This window comes from Phyllostomus discolor, chromosome 1 (genome assembly GCF_004126475.2).
Source record: "Phyllostomus discolor isolate MPI-MPIP mPhyDis1 chromosome 1, mPhyDis1.pri.v3, whole genome shotgun sequence".
Lineage (NCBI taxonomy): Eukaryota > Metazoa > Chordata > Mammalia > Chiroptera > Phyllostomidae > Phyllostomus > Phyllostomus discolor.
This window is the reverse complement of record NC_040903.2, coordinates 108,559,516-108,581,938: the sequence shown is the minus strand read 5'-3', so window position 1 is coordinate 108,581,938 and position 22,423 is coordinate 108,559,516. Positions and strand designations below refer to the sequence as shown.

General features: G+C 38.1%; 1 protein-coding gene across 7 annotated transcripts in view; it reads right to left on the bottom strand.

Moving 5' to 3' along the window:
• NRP1 (neuropilin 1) overlaps nucleotides 1-22,423 on the bottom strand; it is a 163,101-nt gene that overhangs the window by 76,277 nt on the left and 64,401 nt on the right. For all 7 annotated transcript variants that reach the window (XM_036027501.1, XM_036027499.1, XM_036027503.1 and 4 more), the window contains 4 exons: nucleotides 21,465-21,646; nucleotides 15,458-15,685; nucleotides 9,476-9,631; nucleotides 6,410-6,576 (listed from right to left, as the gene is read on the bottom strand). In XM_036027501.1, coding sequence (XP_035883394.1) covers nucleotides 6,410-6,576; nucleotides 9,476-9,631; nucleotides 15,458-15,685; nucleotides 21,465-21,646 — 733 coding nt within the window. The remainder of the gene's footprint in view (nucleotides 1-6,409; nucleotides 6,577-9,475; nucleotides 9,632-15,457; nucleotides 15,686-21,464; nucleotides 21,647-22,423) is intronic.

The following is a 22,423-nucleotide window of genomic DNA, read 5'->3' as shown; positions in this document are numbered from 1 at the left end:
CTGCTCCCTCCTACCACACTGCCATCTTCCTCTCTCTAAATAATTACATAGTTCTCAAGTGTATAATGTGTTGTGGATTTACCACCCCAAGTCAAGTCTCCTGTCACTATTTTTCTTTTGCCCTCTCCTACCTCCCCAAACCCCTTTCCCTTTAGCAATCATCATTCTCTTGTCTATGAGGTTCTTTTTTTTCTGGTTAATACCGTCATCTTTTTCACCCAGTCTTCCAACCCTCTCCCCTACCCTCTCAACATTATATTTTACACATGTCATTCCAAATGTGAGTAACCCAGTGGACTATTTCTGTCAGTTCTCTAGTTACACATGCATAAAGTATAATTTTATTGCAATTTCAGCAATTTACTAATGCTCTGAGCGAGATAATGCATACAGCACAGTGTCTGGTTTATAAGCACAGAGTTTACAATCAGGATAACCTGGCTCAATATATGTTCTAAATTAGTCAATTTAGGAGATGAAACCAATTTTTAATATAGCATTACAGATTATAAACTTGATGGAAACTAATAATTATATGAAAATTCAAAAACTACTTCATAGAAGATATCCACTCTATACTCAACACATTAATATGAGAGAAAAAAGACTTGTCCAGAAAGCTGAGAAGAAAAAAATTATATATGAATCTTATTAAAATAAATGACATTAAAGCCTTAAGGTAAATTACTTCAGTTTCTTCCTTCAATTTTAGGAGATAATTTACTTTAAGGATAAAAACAAGGGCCTGAAATAAATTCTTCTATTTGAATAAGCATCACTCAGTTCTCTGACCTAAAATTTGCTAAAAACATGTAATAATACTGTGTCAGAGGCAATACTTCCAAGAATTCATGAATTGTTTAATTCCATTTGACACTTCAAGGACATTGAGTAAGACCTTTCTTAGCTCCTGAAATCAAACCAATGCCTTCAAATTATCTTTTGTCTCCGATCTCAGAAAGTCATAACTGATCATTTAATTTTGGAATCACGACAGAGCCACTTTAGAAGTTGCTGGTGGCAGCAACTCACAGCCCTGGATTGATGTGGGGGAACCCATGAATAGTCAACTTCAGAGGACCTCCTGCACTGAAGGAGAGGCCCTGGGCTTGGGGGTTAGGAAACTTGCTGTGTGAATAACAGTTCCTTCTGTGACCTGTGAGGCCTGAAAACCTCACATGGCTTTGTCGCTTTTGACTGTATAGTTGGCATGAGAGTATCTGCACAGCTTACTTCACATGATTGGCCTTAAGAGCTATGCAAACACCAGCTGCACCCTGGGCCTTGTCAGACTGACTACAGTGGTGATTCCCAGCTTCTGTCTGCTGTCAGATGTCTCAGTGCCTCCTGCTTCCCTCCCTGGTTTGTGGAAGGAAGCCCACTTCAGTTGTGTAAGACCGATTTTTCCCACCATGGACATCTCTTTACCAAGTCAGGATTCTATGAATTGTTTAACCTCTCTGGGCCTCATGAAGATGCAAATAAAAATCTGTGGTCTAGTTAATTTATACTCTAAGACTAAAATGGAATGTGTATGCAAAAATGCATTTAATAAGGAAAAATGCTATAAAACCCCCTAGGTTTTATTATTAGAACATGTCTTCCTACCTATTGCGACAGCATGGATGGAACTGGAGACTATTATGCTAAACAAAATAAGCCAATCAGTGAAAGACAAATACCATATGAGCTCACTTCCATAAGAGGAATCTAATGAACAAAATAAACTAATGGGCAAAATTGAACCGGGGGCACAGAAACACAGAACAGACTCTCAGCTAGCTGTAAGAGAGGAGTGGGGAGGTGGGGACTGACTGAAAGGAGGTAAAGGGATTAGTCAAAGAACATAAATGAAGGACCCAAGGTCATGGACAACAGTGATGGGACTGATTATGGAATTGGAGAGTGGGCTGGATGGAGGGGGAGACAAAAGGGGGAAAAGTGGGTCAACTGTAATAGCATAAACAATAAAATATCTAAAAAACCCTCAAAACATGCCTTACACTTAATTTGAAAATCCACCAAGCAAACTAAATGCCTCAGATTTGACCACTTCTACATGTTGAACTTTAATGAGGGCACCTACTCTCTTTGACACTCTACTGAGTGCCCAGAACTGAGTGTGTGTGTATGTGCTGTGGTGGGTGTGTTTTGATTCACATCAGCCCACCTCCTTGTCACACTAAGGACTTTTGTTACTAGTGTCTGCTTTCAAAGGTCCTTCCATTGGAAAACATGGAAATACTACGCAAGAGAAATACATAGGAGGCAAAAGGGAAACAAGCTTCCTGACAAAGTTAGCACTAGCTCCTGTCTTCTGGAACTTTTCTTTTCCTCATACCTCAGAGTAAACATGTGCACTCAAACATGTAGTGGAGATAGAAGGCACCCTTGGGTCAGGGACTGCTGTATTCTAACAGCTACAGACTCATCTCAGAGGGCTCCTCCTTCTGTGTGATAAATGTGTAATGAGGCTGATTTACCAAACCAAGCAGGATGTGGTTTAGAAGTCAACTGCTTCCTGGTCTCCTGCAGTAAGTGAAGGCATAAATCATCTAATACCAATTTTTTCCCACAAAATACAATGCCCTCAAATTTGTAGAAGAGCAGAGTGCAGGTTGAATTGGCTTGTCAAGTAATTCTATATCAGAAGTCATTGAACGGTGTGGTAATTGATTAGTGCCTGGTGCCATTTTTATTTCTTTGGATTAGCAAAACTCATATTCCATCCAGCCATGATGTCTCTTGCCTTTTTTCTTTTTGTCTCCTGGCATTTTAATCAGGGAAAAGTCACAGTTGTTTTGAGGAAAGTGCTCCCAAGAGCTTTAATTAAAGCTGGAAGGATAAATCTGTTTGTAGTGTGGAGAACACTATCATTAATAAAACACTAAAATAATTAATGAATTAAATTCTGCTTTGTGTGTGCATAGCTACATTTAGGATCTCTGAGAACATGTCTCCTAAATGCACGGGTTTGCTATGCACTTATTTGCAGAGATAAAAAAACAAAACTGAGACTGTGTTTCTCCAAGATTCATAGCATTACAAATGGCTAGAGTTGAAATGGAGAAGGTAACATTACCTTAATTTTGTAGAAGAAGAAACTCAGTTTTAATAAGCTTAATGGCTTGGGTTCTAATGATGTGTTTGAAAATTAAGGTTTTTTAATAGCACCACTGATAGCCTGAGTCTCCTCTTTGAATCCTTGAGTGTTCAACCAAAAATAAAAACAAGATTAAATTAATAATAAGAAGCAGTTCTAGGACACAGAACAGAATGAATACTTTGAAAAAATGGGCAAATTTCATGGTGTGATTCAATCTGCCATTGACAATTAAGAGGTTTCAGCCACTCAGGATATGAAGGGGCCTTTGGAGCAGGATATGACCACGTGCAGACCTATGAGTCAAGACTTCCCTTTGTGCTGCTTCTCACTAAACCTTGCTTCTTGTTTTTAAGCTTTCTGGCAGACTACAGACCTCACAGGAAGCACCACTGTGAACATTCACATCGACGGTTAATGGTGCATTGTTTCTTTTGTGTCACTCAGTAATTTCCTAGAGAAAACAATGGGAACCGAAGACTGTTCCTGTCTTAAAGAAAAGTCAGTTTCCAATATTGCCTTATTAATTTAACACATGCAAGTGTTTTTTCTTGTTGCTACAGCAACATGTTTGTGGGACATATTTGATGCAAAATGAGAAAGAGCTCAAAAAAGAAAACAGGTGCCATCCGCACACTGATGTGCACAGACACAGAAATGTCCATGAGCCACTATTCCTGTGATAGGGTATGTGCCTAATGCCTGCTGTCCAATTATGCTGTATTTCGGTAATCTGCAAAGCAACCATCCAATAAAAAAACAAGGAACTAACCACTTCCATGTAGTTTCTGAAAAGCTGAAAACACATAAAATTATTCATAATTATGTATTGGGTGGATGTTAGATGCTTCCAATTTGTACACAGATACAACAAGCATGTAAATGAGCCCCCTGAAGGAGGCTCCTAAAGGAGGAGAAGTTCATTTTGCATCAAGGTGAACAGATGCCAAGCTTCTCTGACATTCACCTTCTTGGGTGATGAAGGAGCAAGGCCCCTGCATCCCAGGCTTAGAGGGAGTAAGCACCCAAGTCATGTTGGCATGTGCCTTCTCAGTGGTAGGAAAGTATAGCAGAAGGGAGCGATGCTTCACCAGATCCACTTGAATGCATAAGGACAGTAATGAATGATAAAGATACAGCATGCCAACTAGTAAAGAAGCTGGTGCTAGAGTCCCACAGACCCTGCTTCCAAGCCCAGCCACTAATTGTGACCTAAGGCAGTTATTAATTTCTCCAAACCTCAGTGTTCTCATTTTTAAAATGAAGATAATTGTATCTTCTTTGCAGATTGCTGGATTAAATAAAAATATGCCAAGTATTCATCAAGATTTGGCCACATAGTAAGTACTCAATAAATGGTAACTACTCTATGAATGGCACAATTGTTAACTGTGTCTACATCTCTTCCCTCTAGCACATGTCAAAGCGCTGCTCTTGGATGTATAATGTGGCTGTGGGATGTGCTTTGGCAATAAAATGTGGGTGGAAGTGCTCTTTCTGAAGGAACTCAAGAACCAAAGTGTTCTGCTATATTCTCTCTTCTTCTGTCTTGGTGACAGGCAGCATTTCAGATGATAGCCACTCCCTTGTGTGGGTCCTGCTATGAGGAAATATAGAGCAGCCCTTGACTGACTAGAGGTGGAAGGTAGCATGAGAAAGAAAGAAACCTTTTTGTTTGGTTACTTCACTTATCCTGACCATGCTTTCATGGAAGAGAAGGAACAAATGAGATTTTTTTCTTCTGGGGTGATCTCAAATTATGTCTAACTCCTGAGAATGATGTAAATCCTGTCTTGTTGAAAAATGCTTTGCGACAGCCCCTTTTGTCTCCGTGTTTCTACAGATTGGCCTCACATGGAAGAATTACTACAGGTGCAATTTCAGACCTTGCAAGACCACTGCCCCTAAATTATTGAGAGCTCTCCACATTATTGAGAATAGGGCTACATTACCATACAAACACGCTTAGCATTGCAAAACATAAGCTTTCCTCTAGAGGCACATCTGTCAACCACACAGAACTGCTTGTTGGTTTGGGATGCGGAAAAACAAGTTACCAAGAAATATTTTGACACAGGCAAATTCATTTCATTTCTGACATAATTTAGAGTGTATTCAGCAGTTCCAAGGTAAAAATCTCATCTTGTCTCACCCTCTAGACATTTCTCAGCATTATCATTTAGAGGTTAGCATGAGTTCAGTTTCCTGTAATAGGCCATTTCACTTTAAGTGTATGTTAAACTAATATTGACCTTTCCAAAGTAAAACAAAATTTGGTATTTTGTTATCAAAAGACTGAAGCAGCAATAAATGTGGAAAGTAGGGGATTAATCATCTTGGTTTTTTCTTGCCTAGAAGTCTCTCTGGGAATTAGTCATTTATATATATTTAGCAATGAATGTAAGACAGGCAGGCTCTGCTTACTCTCCTCAGAAGGAAGCCTGGATCCTTTAGCAAATAACTGTATAATTTGCCCACAGTTTAGCCTACTCAGCTGATATGTGTGTTTCATTTGACAGTGTGTGAAAAAGTCAAGAATGCACACATCAGGCCTTGGGTGGGAGTATCCATACATCAAGGTTGGGCAAGTTGAGGATTGGGAGTGGTGTTGGAATTAACTCCAGAGAAGGGTGAAGCATGGGGGTATTGGTGGGAGGAGGAGAGTCTGTGGGGAATATAAGGGTCATGGCAGACAAGGGAATGCCAGAGCAAAGTGAGGAAAGCAAAAACAATTTCACTAATAAGAAAACATTTATATGTGCATTTCATATGTGTACGTGTAAACATAATCCACAGAGACCAGCAGCCTCAAATAAACTGCTTCCTGGATCTATGTGGGAAAGTAAACTTCAATCCATTTCTTCCCTTCTTCTACAAGAATAAACAAATAAAAAACTCTATACTTGGAAAGAATTATTTCATGCAAGTCTATAAATAGGTTTACTATATTTCATCAAGGAAATAAACATCTGTTGAAGTAGGAAGCATATTAATAAAAAAATGTGCAATTTTTGGGAAAAATCAGATCTTTCAGTATTACCAAAGTAAGACATCTGTGCTCAAATTCTGTAAAGAACCATATGTAAGTATCTGAGAAGACATGTGGATTTTCAGGGGTATTGCCTGGGCCTCCTTTGCTTTGATGGTGTGCTATTGTGACACAATGATGCCACAGAGTCACTCATTGCCCATTGGCCTTCTTTCCTCAACTGAAGGCATTTGGCAGTCATTGCGTTTTTTCAACAGCTTTTTTAGATGACCCAAATCATCTCCCACCCTGAATGTGTCTGGTCTCATGCAACATACCTGTATCCACTCTCGGAAGGAATCTTCTCCAGGGGTCCACCCATTCTCTGGGTAGTTCAGGCGGGAGCGTTCTGAGGACCAGTTGGTGCTATACTGGGAAGAAGCTGTGATGTGGTCAGAATGAATCTCTCCTGATTCCATGCCCAGAGCTTCCATACATTTGAAATCTGAAGGGGGGAAAAATGGCCCAAAGTCATTAAAGCACAGGGCATCTATGTTTCTTTTTTTAATCTGGCAGACTAAAAAGTTCATATTCTATTCACACAAAGTTTTACGAAAGATGACAGCAAGGGACTTATGAAAACATAGCACTAATACATGTATTTTCATGGCAATAATTTTTATTTCTGTTTTGTTTGTTCCTTTATTTTGTTTTATAGAGTCCACATATAAGTGAAATCATATGGTCTTTTTCTATTTCACTTACAGTATAATATCCTCTAGATCTACCCATGCTGTCTCAAATGGCAAGATTTCATTATTTTTTATGACTGAATAATATTCCATTGTATGAGGTCTGTCCAGAATGTATCCAGCCATGCAATATGAAAAATAGAGACATTTATTGAAGAAGATACAAGAAACATTGTACATATGACAATGAAGCCTCAGTCCTCTTCAAAGTAGGCACCTTGGGCCCTGGCTGGCATAGCTCAGTGAATTAAGTGCGGACTGAAAACCAAAGGGTTGCTGGTTTGATTCCCAGTCAGGGCACAGGCCTGGGTTGTGGGCCAGGTCCCCAGTGGGGGCCATGTGAGAGGCAACCACACATTGATGTTTCTCTCCCTCTCTTTCTTCCTCCCTTCCCCTCTCTAAAAATAAATAAATAAAATCTTTAAACAAAGTAGGTACCTTGGGACCTCACGCAGTTCTCCCAGTTGCCATCAGCTCCCCTGTTGTATTTTCCCGAATCGCATCAACCATCTCAAATCTCTTCCCTTTCAAAGGTGATTATAGTTTTGGGAAAAGCCAGAAGTTATAGGGTGCCAAATTGGGGTTGTAGAGGGACTGAGTCACCTGCGTGATTTGATGTTTCACCAAAACCTCTACAGGAGATGTGATGCATGAGTGGGTGCATCGTCATGATGAAGCTGACAATCACCAGTTGCCCATAGCTGAGGCCTTTTGAGTCATCTGAATAGTTTCCATGGAGGAATGTTCATGCTTAATGCAAAACCTGATGCAGATACTTTGCTCTTCTCGTTCAGTCATTTTGAATGAGAAGGCAACATAGTACACATGCTCACTCAATGGTGTCCACCACCCTCACTGACTAGTACAGTGAGGTTGTCATTGTTCATGCATGCAAATTCCAGTCCTCTCTCCTTCGCTGCCAGGTTATACAGATGCTGCTCAAACTATTCTCATTAACAATGGCTGGACTTTTTCTGGGCAGACCTCATATATATGTACCACCTATTCTTTATTCATTAGTTTCTCAATGGACACTTTGGTTCATGACAATAATTATTTTAATGTAAGCCTATGAAGAACTCATAGCAATTAAATATTTTCCCAACTGGACCTAGGTTGACAGAAATACTATTAGAAATATATTAGTAAATGATGAAAATTCTGATTTATTTTCAAAGTTGAATGCATGTAGGTGTCACATGGGCACATACCAAAAATTGTGTTTCAATAAAATTTTACTATTGAACTATTTCCTCTAATATCTAATAAAAGTGAAAAGTCTCTATTTCCACTTACAATACTTACTGGGTGGATACAAGAACCACCTCTTTCTAAGCCCTTTAGTTCTCATGCTGCCTGCCCCTGGCCTGGTCATGATTATTAACATCATTAGTTTATTTTATTAAAACATAAAAGTATCTATCAGAGGTAAACTGTAGTATCACATGGTTACACAGAACACAATAGTATTGGAGCATAAAATAATAATGCTAACAATGATGACCATGTATTTCATTAGGTTTCATCCATTCAGTGAAATGGTAAAATATGAAATTGATAAGACATATGATACTGGGAAGTAAATCATCAATTCTAAGAAAACACAAATCTAAAATACTAAAGTGAAAAAAGCTTTAGAGATGAAATAACAGATTCTCAACCATCCAGAAAATCTCAGTTAATCAAAATTTTTCATTTTTTGAATTTTCTATTGCACTAGTTAAGGTTTTATGGCATAGAAGGTTTTAATTTACTAGTTTCATATTTTTAAGGTTAGGTTTGTTATTTCTAATATAAAAATATTTATAGGCACAGAAATACAAGAATTAATGAAATAAATTAAGTACAAATAAGTTTTTGAAATTTAATTGGCCTTTTTGTTTTCCAGTAAGATCTGGTAGAAAAGAATGAGCATATCTATAGGACAGATCTCCAAATAGCCCATCTTCTCCCCATCCCACTTTACAACCAGATGGCTAGAACTGATGAAACACAACTTATTCATTGTTCTTCAGCTTTTTTTCTTGGCCCTTCAAAGAGCTAGAGACCATGTAAACTTTGAAGAAGGGCTGAATCAGTAGAGTATTTAAATACAATACAGACCTATATTCCTTTTTTTTCTTTTGTGCAAAGTTGTAACAGAAATGAAAACATACTTCTTTTACATGAATACCCACTTTCATTCACATAAGAAAGAAAGATGCAATGGCTACCACCAGGGTCTCCACAGGCCAAACCACCATGCACCATCCATTCTACAGGGCTGCCCTGTCAATGAACTGCCACAGATTCGTTCCCACCATCCGTGATCAATGCCTGTCTTTTTATGAATCTCAGCCCAGTACATAATGGAGGATACCAGGTAGGTGGCCTGGCATACTTCAGTGTTTCAAGGCACTGTTTTTCCATTTTCTACTTCCTCCCATAATTTCAGAGGCTCACAAGCAGCCATCTCATCTACAGTTTTACTAAGAAAGCACACCAGATAGTTCTTCCTTTTGATATTCATAAATCCCATTTAAAACAGAAAAACAAACAGCTGGCACTCCAATTCACAAAACATCTCTTTAGCGTTTCAGGCTGCCCCAGGTGTGTGAGGAGGAATAACAAGGTGTATTTACCACAGGCTTTGCAGGATGAATGAGCACTGACCTTCTGAGAGGCTGCTCTGCAGGATGCTGTAGTTTGCTGAGAAGCCTTCTTTTGCTATAGCACTGTCGGTATAAAAAACCATTGATAGAATGCCCGATGAGGAACGAATTCGACCTGGTGTTTTCTGCCCACAGTAACGCCCAATGTGAGGGCCAACTGGAAAGGGAGAAATGGAGGGAACATTAAAATATCTTTTCTTCCACAGCAGATGCAAGAATCACTATATGCAAACATGGGTCCCAGCAGAACCCAGAAATATTTTCCTACCCAAAGTGCCTTCCTTGGTTAACTGCTTTGCAGTGAACGTGTTGGATCATGATTGCAGAGAGGGTTTCCAAGAGTCTCAGAAAGGCAGTGACAGATATAACCACATTCCCTAGGGAGCAGGATTGTTTTCAGGAACAGAATCGAAATTCTTGCTTCAGTTTCAAAGAATGAGATTTGACCTACTAAGTGGCACCTTGACATTCATCTCCAGAACCAGACTGCACACCCAGTCCCATGCTATGGTCAGCAAGGTCTCTTGGAGTTGTCTGTCCTCACTCCCCTGCCTTAGATGGAAAGGCCTATGTCCTAGGAACATGTCTGGAAACAGGGCAGTGCCAAGGGTCTGATCCAGCCCTACATAACCCCAATCTCCATCCTCTTCTATAGTTTAATCCTGGAGGTTTATTATGACAAACATCACTGACTTAGATAAAAGATTATGTCCAACACAGGGTTTAATCTGAACACTAATTTACAACTGTAATAATTAAAAATTTAGAAACTATAGGAACCAATAGCAAGTTGTAATCAAAATGAAAGGAAAATACATCTTTCTGACTTATGTCCCAGTTTTTTCTCCCCCAAACCTACGAGAGGTAACTACATTGACCTGGTGTCCAGTTGCCCAGAGAGGGCCTGAGCAGCTGTTGACAGGGTGTGCTGGGAGAAAAGTGGTACCTGAGGGAGAGAAGGTTTGGGAATGCCAGCTGATTTAAGATAAAGTTAAATTGCCATTTTGCTTAAACTGGTCACCTCCTTGTTGAAGTGTTTTCATACAAATCTTGGCAATTTGTAATTCTAAGTTGCCTTATGGATGGTACAGAAGCCCTCTAGGCTTGGAGAATCTTTCTGTTTCCCTGTCCAGATTCACAGCAATACAAAAACACAAGTCCCATTTTCTCTAGGTTTTTTCATTGCTCATATGGTAAAAACACACTAGTTGGTTTGGGCTTAGAAAGACAATGTGGTGTGGACCGTTTCCCCCTTCAAGAAACCTATGGTTCTCTGCATTTCAACTAAGAGTTATCGCTTTGTTCAAGGAAGCACAGGAGGTGAACCTGTCCCTGGCAGGATGGGCCTTCAACAGGGAGGTGGTATTCCAAAACCTGTGTGTGCAGCTTGGACACAGAAGGCTATGGATGAGAGCTAGGAGAAGCTGCAAGTGTGATTAAAATGTGAGCCTCACAAGAAGTGATTGCTAGGCTGTTAACTAATCTGAGTACCCTACTTTTTCCAGTGCTCAGATTCTTGGCTAACAGTTTTTCAGCTCTTGGCCAACCCTCTTGAGAAAAAGAAAAAAAAAAGAAAACAAAAACAAAAACAAAAACAAAAATAAAGCCTAACCCCAAATGGTTTACATTGTTGAGTTAGAGCAAATGGTTTTTTTGAGTATCTGACAACTTTTTCATACATTCAAGTAACTGATTTGATAGAATTCTATGAGTTTTCTGTCTGCTGAAACCCCTCACTCTTCAGCAACCAAACATTGTGTATGTGTAGGTTGCTTTATTATGAAGAAAACAAGGAGGCTGACCCATTTAAAGGAACTGATACAAATTATCTACAGGGCATCACATAAGTCTTGGACAGTGGCTTTGCATTATAGAAAGAACATTTTGTTACTTTAGGCTTCCCAGTTGGTAGAAGAGAGCATCTCAGAAGATGAAACTCTTGCTGTTTTTTGTTTCTTTTAATCCTGGCCTCAGATTCTTCTACAAACGCTAGTATTTTGTCAGATTTTCCTCATTCTGAATGTGGCCCTACCATAATCCAACATTGTTTTTCTTCATTATGGAGTGTAAAGTTTCCCATAACATATACGTGAAAATATCTAGGTAGAGCCATACACTCAGGGCTTTACTTTCCTCATAAAGAATCACACTTCTAAGCCTTCAATCGAATGGAAGGCTTAGAGTCTTATTTATACTCTCTCATTTACATGCCATTATTGTGGTTTCATAACTTTCTTTTTCATTAGTTTGTAGGCAAACTTTTACAGCCCTAATCCTTGGGGTTGTTCTCAGATAACAAGGGCCCCCGACCTTGCCAAGAATACAGGGCTCAAGGGAAGCTGCAGCCACCCCCTCGGCTCTGGCTACTGATTCCCCTCCTCCACTGTCACCCAATTTCTCTGGAGAGTGTGGGGGAAGGGGATCCTCTTTGAAAGAGCAAACAGAAGAGAACTTGTCCAGTGCAGACTCATAATTTAGAGTCTCCATGACTCACTGATTTATAATGTGTAAGACATGCTGTGTAAATCTGCCTCTGTCCTTTAGAACATTGCTCGCAGACAGCAGCATGCAACTCTCCCCGGGAGCCCTCAAGATATGAGAGTGAAAGGCTTTTTCGACTATAATACAAAGAAGTATTGAATTTTCCTGAACAACAGTGAGACCTCAGCCTAGCAAGCTAATGCAATATTGATCTGAGGGAGAGTGGGTGAAGTACTTTTGTCCATCTCGGGTGTGGGTGCATTTGTGTATTTCCATGAACACAGCAAACGCATTTCCTACTTCTATTCTTTTGGACCCAAGGCCAAAGAGAGGAAAACTGTCACAAAAACAGAAGTATCATTCAAAAATTGAATTATTAAAGAATTCAAGCAGGCAACATGTTCTAAGCTGTTGCTTGAGGGAGAGTAGACCTACAGTCATCATATCTTCTCAAGTGTGAAGTCAATATAGTACTTGTTTGGTTTAAAAGACAGACCTGCAACTGGGAATGGCAGTACGTGATTCTTTGTGTTTTCCCATTAATCTCTCCAATAATTACAATCTTACCTCAGAATCAGGAAATTTGGCTTTCTGCTATCTTTTTATGTGAAAAAGGGCAATGATCTACTATAAAGAGGCACTTTTAAAATGAGGTCCTTTGAATAAGTAAATAAATGAGGGAATCATTTTAGAAGGGTACAAGATAGACCTTGTACACTAATCTTACAATAATGAGACTTTCAATGGAGAATATCTGGGCTTTGCAACATTTCCCCAGAAAAACATTTGCACATTTATATCATTTATATTTTGGAAGGTTTATATTTATATCATTTATATTTTATATTTATAGTTTAGAAGGTTAATTTTAGTATAAGAGTAAAATTTGAAAAACAGAATTTAATCTAGCTCTTATGAAACTTATTTCTCAAATCATCTCTAATGCTTGTAATGTAGGCAATAATGGTGGTTTCAGCTTCTACCCCCAGCCAGAAGGGGCTGACTTTGAGTGCACATATGTGCTGTAAGTTACACATTCATGCTTGGCACCATGACATGGCACAGGCATTTTAGGCATGGACTGGGCAGCATGTTTAGCTCATCGTTCTCAAAGCATATGTAAACTTCCCCAATTACTGCAGGGTGGCTACTTGTAAATCCACAGAGCTTCAAAGAGCGTGATAGATGGAGATGTGCGGTTCACAACGTGCATGGCTCGGATTTCTAGTTTGGGAGTAAACTGATTTTCTTCAAAGTCAGTCTGAATCAATGGGTAGCTTTCAATTGCTTAGTCATCTACTTCAATGTTTATGATAAAATGCAACATAAAATCACTTGATGGTTAAAAGCCTTTAGCACTTTCTGGTTATTGTTTTTGGAAAGAATATCAAAGACTAAAAGCAATTTTGCTGGCAGAGGAACTGTATGTGTTGAACTATGATGACAAAAATGTTTCTACTGCCATGGACAGAAACCCAGGAGCATGGAGGCTCTCATTTTGCCTAAAAAAGAGAGCTGCTATGCTGGCATAGGCTGGACAAGGCCAGGTAAATATTAACATACACAAACACAATTTTCCCATTCCAAAGCCAGCTTTCTCTGGGAATAAATCAAAATCACCATAGTTTAAAACATGGGTGAATTGCAAGGCTGATGACTCAATTGTTAATTGTTCTTCCCTTCAACTCAGTGATTTTCCAAACCAGAATATCACTACTATGAAAAACCCTTAGCACTAACAACAATTGCTTCTTTCTGGAAGTACTCTAAATAAGTGGGTTGATTGGACCTTCTTTTCAGAAGTCCACTTTAAATGTAAGTTCTTGAAAGGGAGGCTGAAAATTTGGGTTGTGAACAAATAACCTCTTTATTAATGTTCCAGCTATTATTACAGAATATTATAATATTGTTTTCCTAATTATCAAATTGACTACTTGGAAATCAATCAGTACTCTGGTTGGGCAAATCTCATTACTTAATGAAGGAGTTTCAATGGGATCATCATCACTCTATTTACATTATAAAAGACTAAAGAAGCAGCTAAACTAGGGTTAACTTAACCATGCATTCCAATGACAACATAAGATTTCTCTAAACCCAGTTTTTCTACTTGACTGTTTAGGAACATATCTAAATTCAATTACACTGATAATTTTAATGCCATATCAAAGACAAAGGCAGTCTCTTTCACATTATTCTTGTTGTCCATCTACAATTTATTTAAATACTGTTTCCTCCAACTTGATAATGATATTCAATAATAATATTTTATAGACAGCTATACATGTCTAACTGCATGATTTGCAAGAACTTCCAAGCTGCCCTTTCTGATTTGTATGTGTGTTCTCTAGGGAAATCTTAATATTAAACCAGACTAAACACAAGAACTAGCAATGCAGCTGCAGCAAATTATTTGATATTATCTCCCTCTGTTCAGAATTTGGGTGTGTATTTTTGCTATTCACCTTCTAATTCACAAGGATTGAAATGAAAACTTTCCTTTAGTTGTCCACATTGGTATGTCCTCCACCTCCTTCAAATCTTAGCTCAAATGTCACTTTCTTTAGATGGCCTAGCCTTACCACCCTAGTTACAAATTAACCCACACATCCTCTCCCCTAACACCAGCACTTTTCATACCTTTACACTGCTCTACTTTTTCTTTCTTTCACTTGTTTTGTTTATAGAACTTCTCACCTTCTAACATTCCATGCACATAATTCATTTACTCGTAATATGCCTTGTTTATTGTCTCATTCTCCCACAGACTCTAAGCTCCACAAAAACAGCCATCTTTGATTGTTTTGTTGCCCAGTGGCTAGAATAGTACCTGGGACATGATAGGTGCTCAATAAATATTTTTAAATGTATAATGAATTTAGATGATAAGAACAATAAATATGAACAATGTATTGAAGTGATTCAATTTACTAAAGATAAAAAATTCACTAGAGAGCAGGCAAGGAATCTGTCTAAATTAGAAATGTCCAAACATTCTCATTTCTCTTCTAAAGTTTTTGATAGCATAATGGATGCTTGCTTCACCTTTAACATTTTTTCAGGTACTTAACCTACTCTAACCTTAAGCTCTACATTTGTAAAATGAATGGTTTGATTTAATTGATCTCTTAATATCTCCTCCTTCGACGGTCTATAAACTAACAACCAGTAAGGTCAATGAAATGAACAAAATATTTTAGTCAGGAAAATTATGTGTTGGTTCCATTTCTATCACAAACAAAGCTATAAGGCCTTGCATAATCATTAATGGCCTTAGTTTCTTTATTTATAAAATGAAGTAGTTGGACTGGCTAATTACTAAGGCAGTTTGAGCTCAAATATTTTATCGATGCTCTACATAGAATTACCATTTTGTCTTGTTTTCCCTCCTCTTTCTGAGCTATTTTTAAAAAACAATACATGTATCATGACACCAGTGAAAGGATCCTAGTGCCGCTTCCTCAGGTCTTTCCATTTTGGAGATTCTTTCTGCCCTTCTTACCATCGGGGAATCCATCCCAGATTTCTAGCCGGTCATAGCGACAGAACATGCCCCCTGGAGGATTTGAGTCAAGCTCCAGGTCAAAGCTTTCAAATTCCAGGATAATCTCTGACATCTTTGGTGCAAAGATAATATAAGTGCATTCAAGGCTGTTGGGATATTTTTCAGGGAATCCAGGGGACTTTATCACTCCACTAGGGCTTGTGTAGTTCTGGGAACACTCAGGACCTATAAGTAGAAAAGAGAAAGGAGCAAAGTGAAAATCCTCTAAAATGACTTCACCAAGAAATAACCCGGGCAAAGACTGAATAGCTTTCTAATAAAAGCTCACCATTGCAATCACTGTCCTAATAATTCAGCTTTTTCATAGTAGTGCTAGGTATGAAAAGTCAAGTTCAGATTTATTGTGTTCACTTTAGTTTTTCATTTGTGTAGGGCAATTTAAAAACTTCTGCTATTGCAGAGAAAGAAATGACAAATATAAAACCATGAGGGAACAATGAATAAGCTACAGAAATCTCTCAACAGAGCCCTAGAGAAATAATTACAGCCCCTTCAAGTTTAAATCCTTAAATCTTGAGACTGACAACCCTTTATTGGTGAAATGGAACATTTATAAAAGCAGGGGGAGAATTCAGTGGAGAGAGTTTGGGTTTCAGATTCCAACACCAGTGACTCAGTAACTTTGCCAGATGTGACCTCTGCCTCTTTGACAAACTAAATGTGAAAGGTAATTTGTACATGTACCCAGGGTGAGTGACTCATTCCAAGTGGTGTTGACACAGGTGTTCTGGTGAAGTGTGGCTGCTAGTGAGGGCATGATAAACTGTGATTATAGGCCATGTTGCTAGAAGTCACCTGATATCAAGGTTGACATCCTAACCTTCCCCAAAGTATCATATATAGTGCTGTATGCCACTTTAAAATTATTTGTTTATATATATATATGTATGTGTGTGTGTGAGTGTAATGTACATCATTTTAACGTGTGATTTTAATGACTCTGGTGTTATTAAGACTTTACAAATTACAGTGAGTTGTAATTTAAATTGGTCAAGCATTCTGGAACATAATTGCAAGTTGGTCTTATGACTATACAAATGACTACACTTCCAACCTGTGGCACCCAGCACTGAGTAGGGTGGTACTCACCACACAGTTGAAAAACTGCCCATCTACATGGACATGAGCATATACATTCTGCCCCTTTACCACTACCACTGTCATGATTTTCAAAGAGCACTTAAGGCTCTATTTGAATCAAAGATGATTTTACACTTTTGACTCATAGGATCCAATTTAGGGAAGTCCAAATCAACAATTCTTTTCCTGGCCCTGGCTGGCATAGCTCAGTGGATTGAGCTTGCGCTGCAAACCAAAGTGTCGCAGGTTTGATTCCTAGTCAGGGTACATTCCTGGGTTGCAGGCCATAACCCCTAGCAACCCAACATTGATGTTTCTCTCTCTCTCTCTCTATCTCTCTTCCTTTCCTCTCTAAAAATAAATAAATAAAATCTTTAAAAAAAAACCAATTCTTTTCCTGTGCCATTGTGCCACTGATGGCACGCAAGGATTCAACTCTAAACAAGGAGGGTTGTCGAGATAATTCTTAAGTACTAGAGGTATTGACACAGATTAAATTTTACTAGCAGATCTCTAGTGTCAGTGGCAAAGGTTAGCAGGCTAAGTCTCCACCTCAGTATGTCAGGCAGCCTTTTGAGAAAACTGATCTTTTGCTTCCTCCCTGTGCATGTGTTAGATCTCCACAGCATAGGGGACAGGAAGAGTGATACTGATTAGATGGGAACAATACCTGGTCTGTAGAGGGCTGAGTTGTTTAAAATACTCCCCCAAAGCCTTCTTGATGCAGTTCTCACTTCACCGTGATAGCTTCAAGTGCTCATCTATTTGATTTCAGTTGAAAAGTTATTAATATGTAGCATTTTGCTAAGTCAGCTTCAGGTAAAACGATTATGAAACATACCATGTAGTCTGTAATTGTTTCTAAGTAAATTGGTGGCTTCTGAGGTGACGGTGACTATGCCAATTTATGTCCTTAACTTTCTCTCTCTAATATATATATAGATATTAATATCCATATATATCTAATATATATACTAGAAGCTCTTTAGAATTTTATTTCCAAGATGTAGGAACAGTAACCCTGGAGACCTCTAACCTCCTTGCTGGGGTAAAAAATGCTTTGACTAAGCCCTTGCAAGGCAAAGAAAACAGTAGAGTTTCATATAGGTACTAATATTTTCTCCTTCTTAGACAAATCTGTTTAGGTGATATTAAGATTGAGTAAGAGAGAAAAAAATGACAGGAATTAAGGGCATACAGTCCAAATCAAATATATTTCAATGCTTTCACTGTGCTCTTGTCCTGACAGATATGTTTGGAAGCTAAACTGGGGAAATCCCATGCAGTGATGATAGAGAACTAACCCTATTGAGCACCAGAAGGCCTAAGTTCCAGTCCTGCCTTTATCACAAACCTGCTGCGTAGTGTCATGTGGCTTCCTAACCTTTCTGGTCCTCAGAATCTCTGCAGAGCAAATAGGAAGTGGACTTTGGGATCTGAAAAAAAAGTCCATTTAAACTAAAAAGATCCTATAATTTCCTACTTTCTCCAACATGTATCAAATACACTTGTTTTAATATTTTCTTCATTCACAGTTGTATAAATTTGCCACAGTTAAGCAAGCACAGCCCCAGAAGGGTTATGGAAGGAGTGGGTTAAGGAATTCTGCAGTGAGTATTCAAGCAAGGAACAGGAATGGAGGGTAGCAGCCCTGTGCGCCTAAGAACAAAGGAGCTGCAGGTGTGAGATGTGCACACCCAGCACTGCAGCCAGCGAACACCATACTTTTTATGTTATCTGTAAGACTGAGAGAACTTTGTGTAGCTATGAATGGCACATTTCATTGTTAATGACAATAATAATGGGCAATGATAATAACTAAGATACTTTCTTTGGAAATAGTATTAAATATATAGACTTTTAATTGAATAAGGTACAAAATGACCCACACTGCTCTCAGTAAATGTGCGTCTCCCCTGCACTGAGACCCACAGAAAATGATTGCAGCTTTTCCCACATTTGGGCCTGGATGACCCAGGCCAAGGGAAAGACAGGAAGAGTGATATGTGGGAATGCTTGGGCTTTGTAGGGAAATTTCTTTAGGTGCATGGGGATAATTTTAAGGCTGATGGCCCAAAGTTTCAGCACCTGGAAATAGATGTAGAAGAAAAAATTGGGGTACCTAGGGAGAGAAATTGGGTCCCAGGATGGCTCTAAGAGGCATGGGAAGAGGTGAGGACTCGCCTTGTTGTTCCTCAGCCAAAGGTATTCCTGTAGAACTACAGCCCTAGGGACTCAGAAATGGCCTAAATCTTCCTTAGATCTGTAATTAATTGCCAGGAAGCCTCAGTGTTACAGGTGAAAGATTAATTTATTGGTTCATTTATGACATGTGTTTTGAAGAAACTTGAAATTTCTGCATCCTGGAAGATGTATTATGTTTTAAAAGGAAGAAAGATTCATAAGTTCTATAATACCATTAAGTGACTTCTGGAAAGAATGTCCATGAACTGGTATATGCATGCATATATGTATTATTTAATGACTTTTTATGGAGTATCTATAAGTATGTGCAGTAAAGGAAAGGAAACTTTTTTTTGCATTTTTCAGGTAGTACCAATCTAGTTGGGAAAGGAAACATGGATGCAGGAAGAAATTTGAAGATATTAAGAAGAAACTTAAGTGAAACCTATTTGTGTGTGCATATTCATATATAAGGGACAAGTTGGGTACATGTATAGGAAAAAAAGTAGATTAATTAGGAAGAGTTTCCTGATAACAATTCATTTAAAGCTAGGTATCTATAGATATTAAGGGACATAAATCGGAAGAGAGCCAGACCTGAGAAAACTGAAGGTACAAGGTTTATCCATAATCATTATAATAGCTAGTGCTCATTGAACACACTTTTAATGACAGGCAGTGGCTACACGTTTTCCATGTTTTCATTTCAACTGATCTTTACAACAAGCCTGTACTAGATATTATTACTTACTTTTCAGATGAGGAATTGAGGCTCTGAACATTCAGAGATAGTGGCAGAATTAAAATTCACATTCAGGTCTGCTGGGCTTTACCCAGTGCACTATCCTAAGGCAGGAAGCCAGGTTACAAATCTATGAGAGTAGATGCTGGAGAAGGTCCAGAGTAGTTGATATCAAGCCTTGCACTTGACCCAATCAGACACTGAGACTTGATCATGGACAATGGAGATCTGCCATAGGCATTTTGAGGACTGTGGCTTGAGGACTGTTTGAAAATTGTGTGTAGAATATGAGAGTGTGGGGAGAATCACAGATCAGGCCTGTTTGGTTAATGGCAGCAGACAGGGGAAGAAAGCATGACTCTGACACCTTTGGATAAATATTCAAAACAGCTAGGAGCCACATGTGATATAGGTAGAACAAGGAGAAGAAGAAAGAACAAAATAAGGCTTCAAGTCTTAAGGAGGGTGTTGGAGAGGAGGACAGGAAAATTGTGGTACATCTGTGACTAACACAGTGGAGGGAACGGAATTTTTTTGGAAGATGAAGAATTCTTAATGACTAAGTGAGGGAGCTGCCTCTCTCTTTGATCCATCTTCAGATCTTCAAGAAATATTGAAATGAAAGGCTGTTCTTAGCCCTCTTGTTGATACCATTTTTCTTTGACAGTGTCATGTACAGACAGAGCAAATGTAGAAGTGTGTGTGTATGTACATGTGCATATGTGTATAATGTGATTTATTATAGAACACATCAAATGGCTTTCAACATGAGAAAATATGTACGTATGTAGTCATCTATAAATACTGATGTCATATGTACACCACTATTTATACCACAGAGTTTCCAAGTATGTACTTAGATACATTTCTAAAATAAGTTCTCTCCATCCATCCATATTTATATGGGGCAATGCCAGATTTCCTTGAAATTTTAGGAAGTTGTGCCAATGTTCCCAGAAACTCCTAATGATTCCTTTTCATTATTCTCACTTGCTACTGGCCCAAAAAGACCTTAGGCATTTGCCATTGGTATGACTTGATTTTTTTCTACTACTACAAAAAAAATAAAATAAACTCTTTTTCCTATTCTAGGGCAATACATTTATATGTTGGGCCTCTGCCTTTGGGTTCTCCACACGTTAATGTCAAGAGAATAATTAAATAATTAAGTAAAATAAGTAAGAGCAATGGCTGGATTTAACACATCAAAGGAATTTGCAGGCTGTTGGAAAAACAGTGTTGTGCAGATAAAAATATACTGTTTATCAGTTCGACTGATATGTGTCTTTAATTCTTCAAGGCTGGGAGCCTCCATTTTATCAGATTCGATCTCATCTCAATATATATTATTATATAAAACATATATTATATGATTAGTAAGTAATTATATTGAAGGGGTGACTGCTATTTAATTTCTAAGGGGAATGCCACTTAAAGTATTACTGTTTTGTTCCCTCTAAAATGTTCTTCCCTCATCAATCACCTCATTAATAGAAATCCTCCCATAGCTTTGGACACTCTAAGGCTACTGGCCTGATTTGCTTTTCCTGGGAACTACTGGCTTTGAATTTATAATAAAATAAAGGGGACAGGATATACTTGACTTTAAAACAACAGACACTGCCTTTTTAATTGAAAAAATCAAACTTCAACAGTAAATAAAATTTACTTTGAAGAAGAAAAATAAGAAATGCTCTTAAAAGAGTTCTATGGAGTATATACCTAATAAACATTGGTTAACACATTAGAATCATGCAATTTTGATATATGAAATACTTTAAAAAATTTGTAAACATACTTAATACATTGGAGACTTTTCCTTTGCTTAATATATTTCTAATATTTTTGTAATGACAATATATGTTATTTACACTTTGTCTTTCACGAAACAATGTTCAGAAACACTTAGCCATATTTGATCTACTCTAAGATACTCACCTCTCTTGAAAATTTCATAACGTATGGAAAATCCTGCACCATGTGTCTCATAGTCAGAGACAAATCTGATGAAAAGAAATGGCCCTGAAGACACTACAGGAGAAGGGGCAATCTTCCCACAGAACTTTCCCCATACACGTCCGTTTTCATTTTCTCCATCAATGACTTCCACGTAGTCATACCTGACATAGAAACGTGGGAGAACCATTAATTTATCAAGAAATTCCCCTTTAATTTCAACAATATAGAAACCGGCATTGCCCAGCACAGTCTGTCAGGGGAAAATGTGCATTCACCACTGTATTACAGGGACGGGAAATAATCTAGCAAACTGAAATAATTAAAATGGACTACATCATGTCTGTATACATCATCTGGCAGCAGAGAACTATTAAGAATAATGGTGTCCATTATACTTGGAGACAATGTAGTTAAAGTAACCAATTAGCAAGAAAAAGAGAAATCTCATGAGCACAATTCTCTATTATTAAATTGTGTTCCTTTGTCTATAGTGGTGGGGTGTCAATACATAATGCTATGCATTCTTTTGAAACTGTGAAGCTCTTTTACGAATTCAAAATGTCTCCTTGGCTGGAGCTCTCCGTGAACAATACTTTGATTTCTGTGAGCGGTCCTCTAAACATATGGCCACAGAATAATAAACAGATTCTTTACTATTTAACCCAGTTCTACCAAATGCCAGACTTCTTAGAAAGAACTCTCTCAGTATCCACAGTGGTTCAAACACAGATCATCTTCTTTCAAACTACACTTGAATTACAGAATGTAATTTCTCCAAAGAAAAAAAACTTTTTTTAAAACCAGCAAGTAACTTTGTTTATATCTTTTGTTGTTTGAAAAGAAAACATGACACATTTGAAAATACCAAAGTGATGTGATTTTAAAAATTCAGGTTTAATAAATACACTAAGGAGATAAATGATAAAGGAAGTGACAAT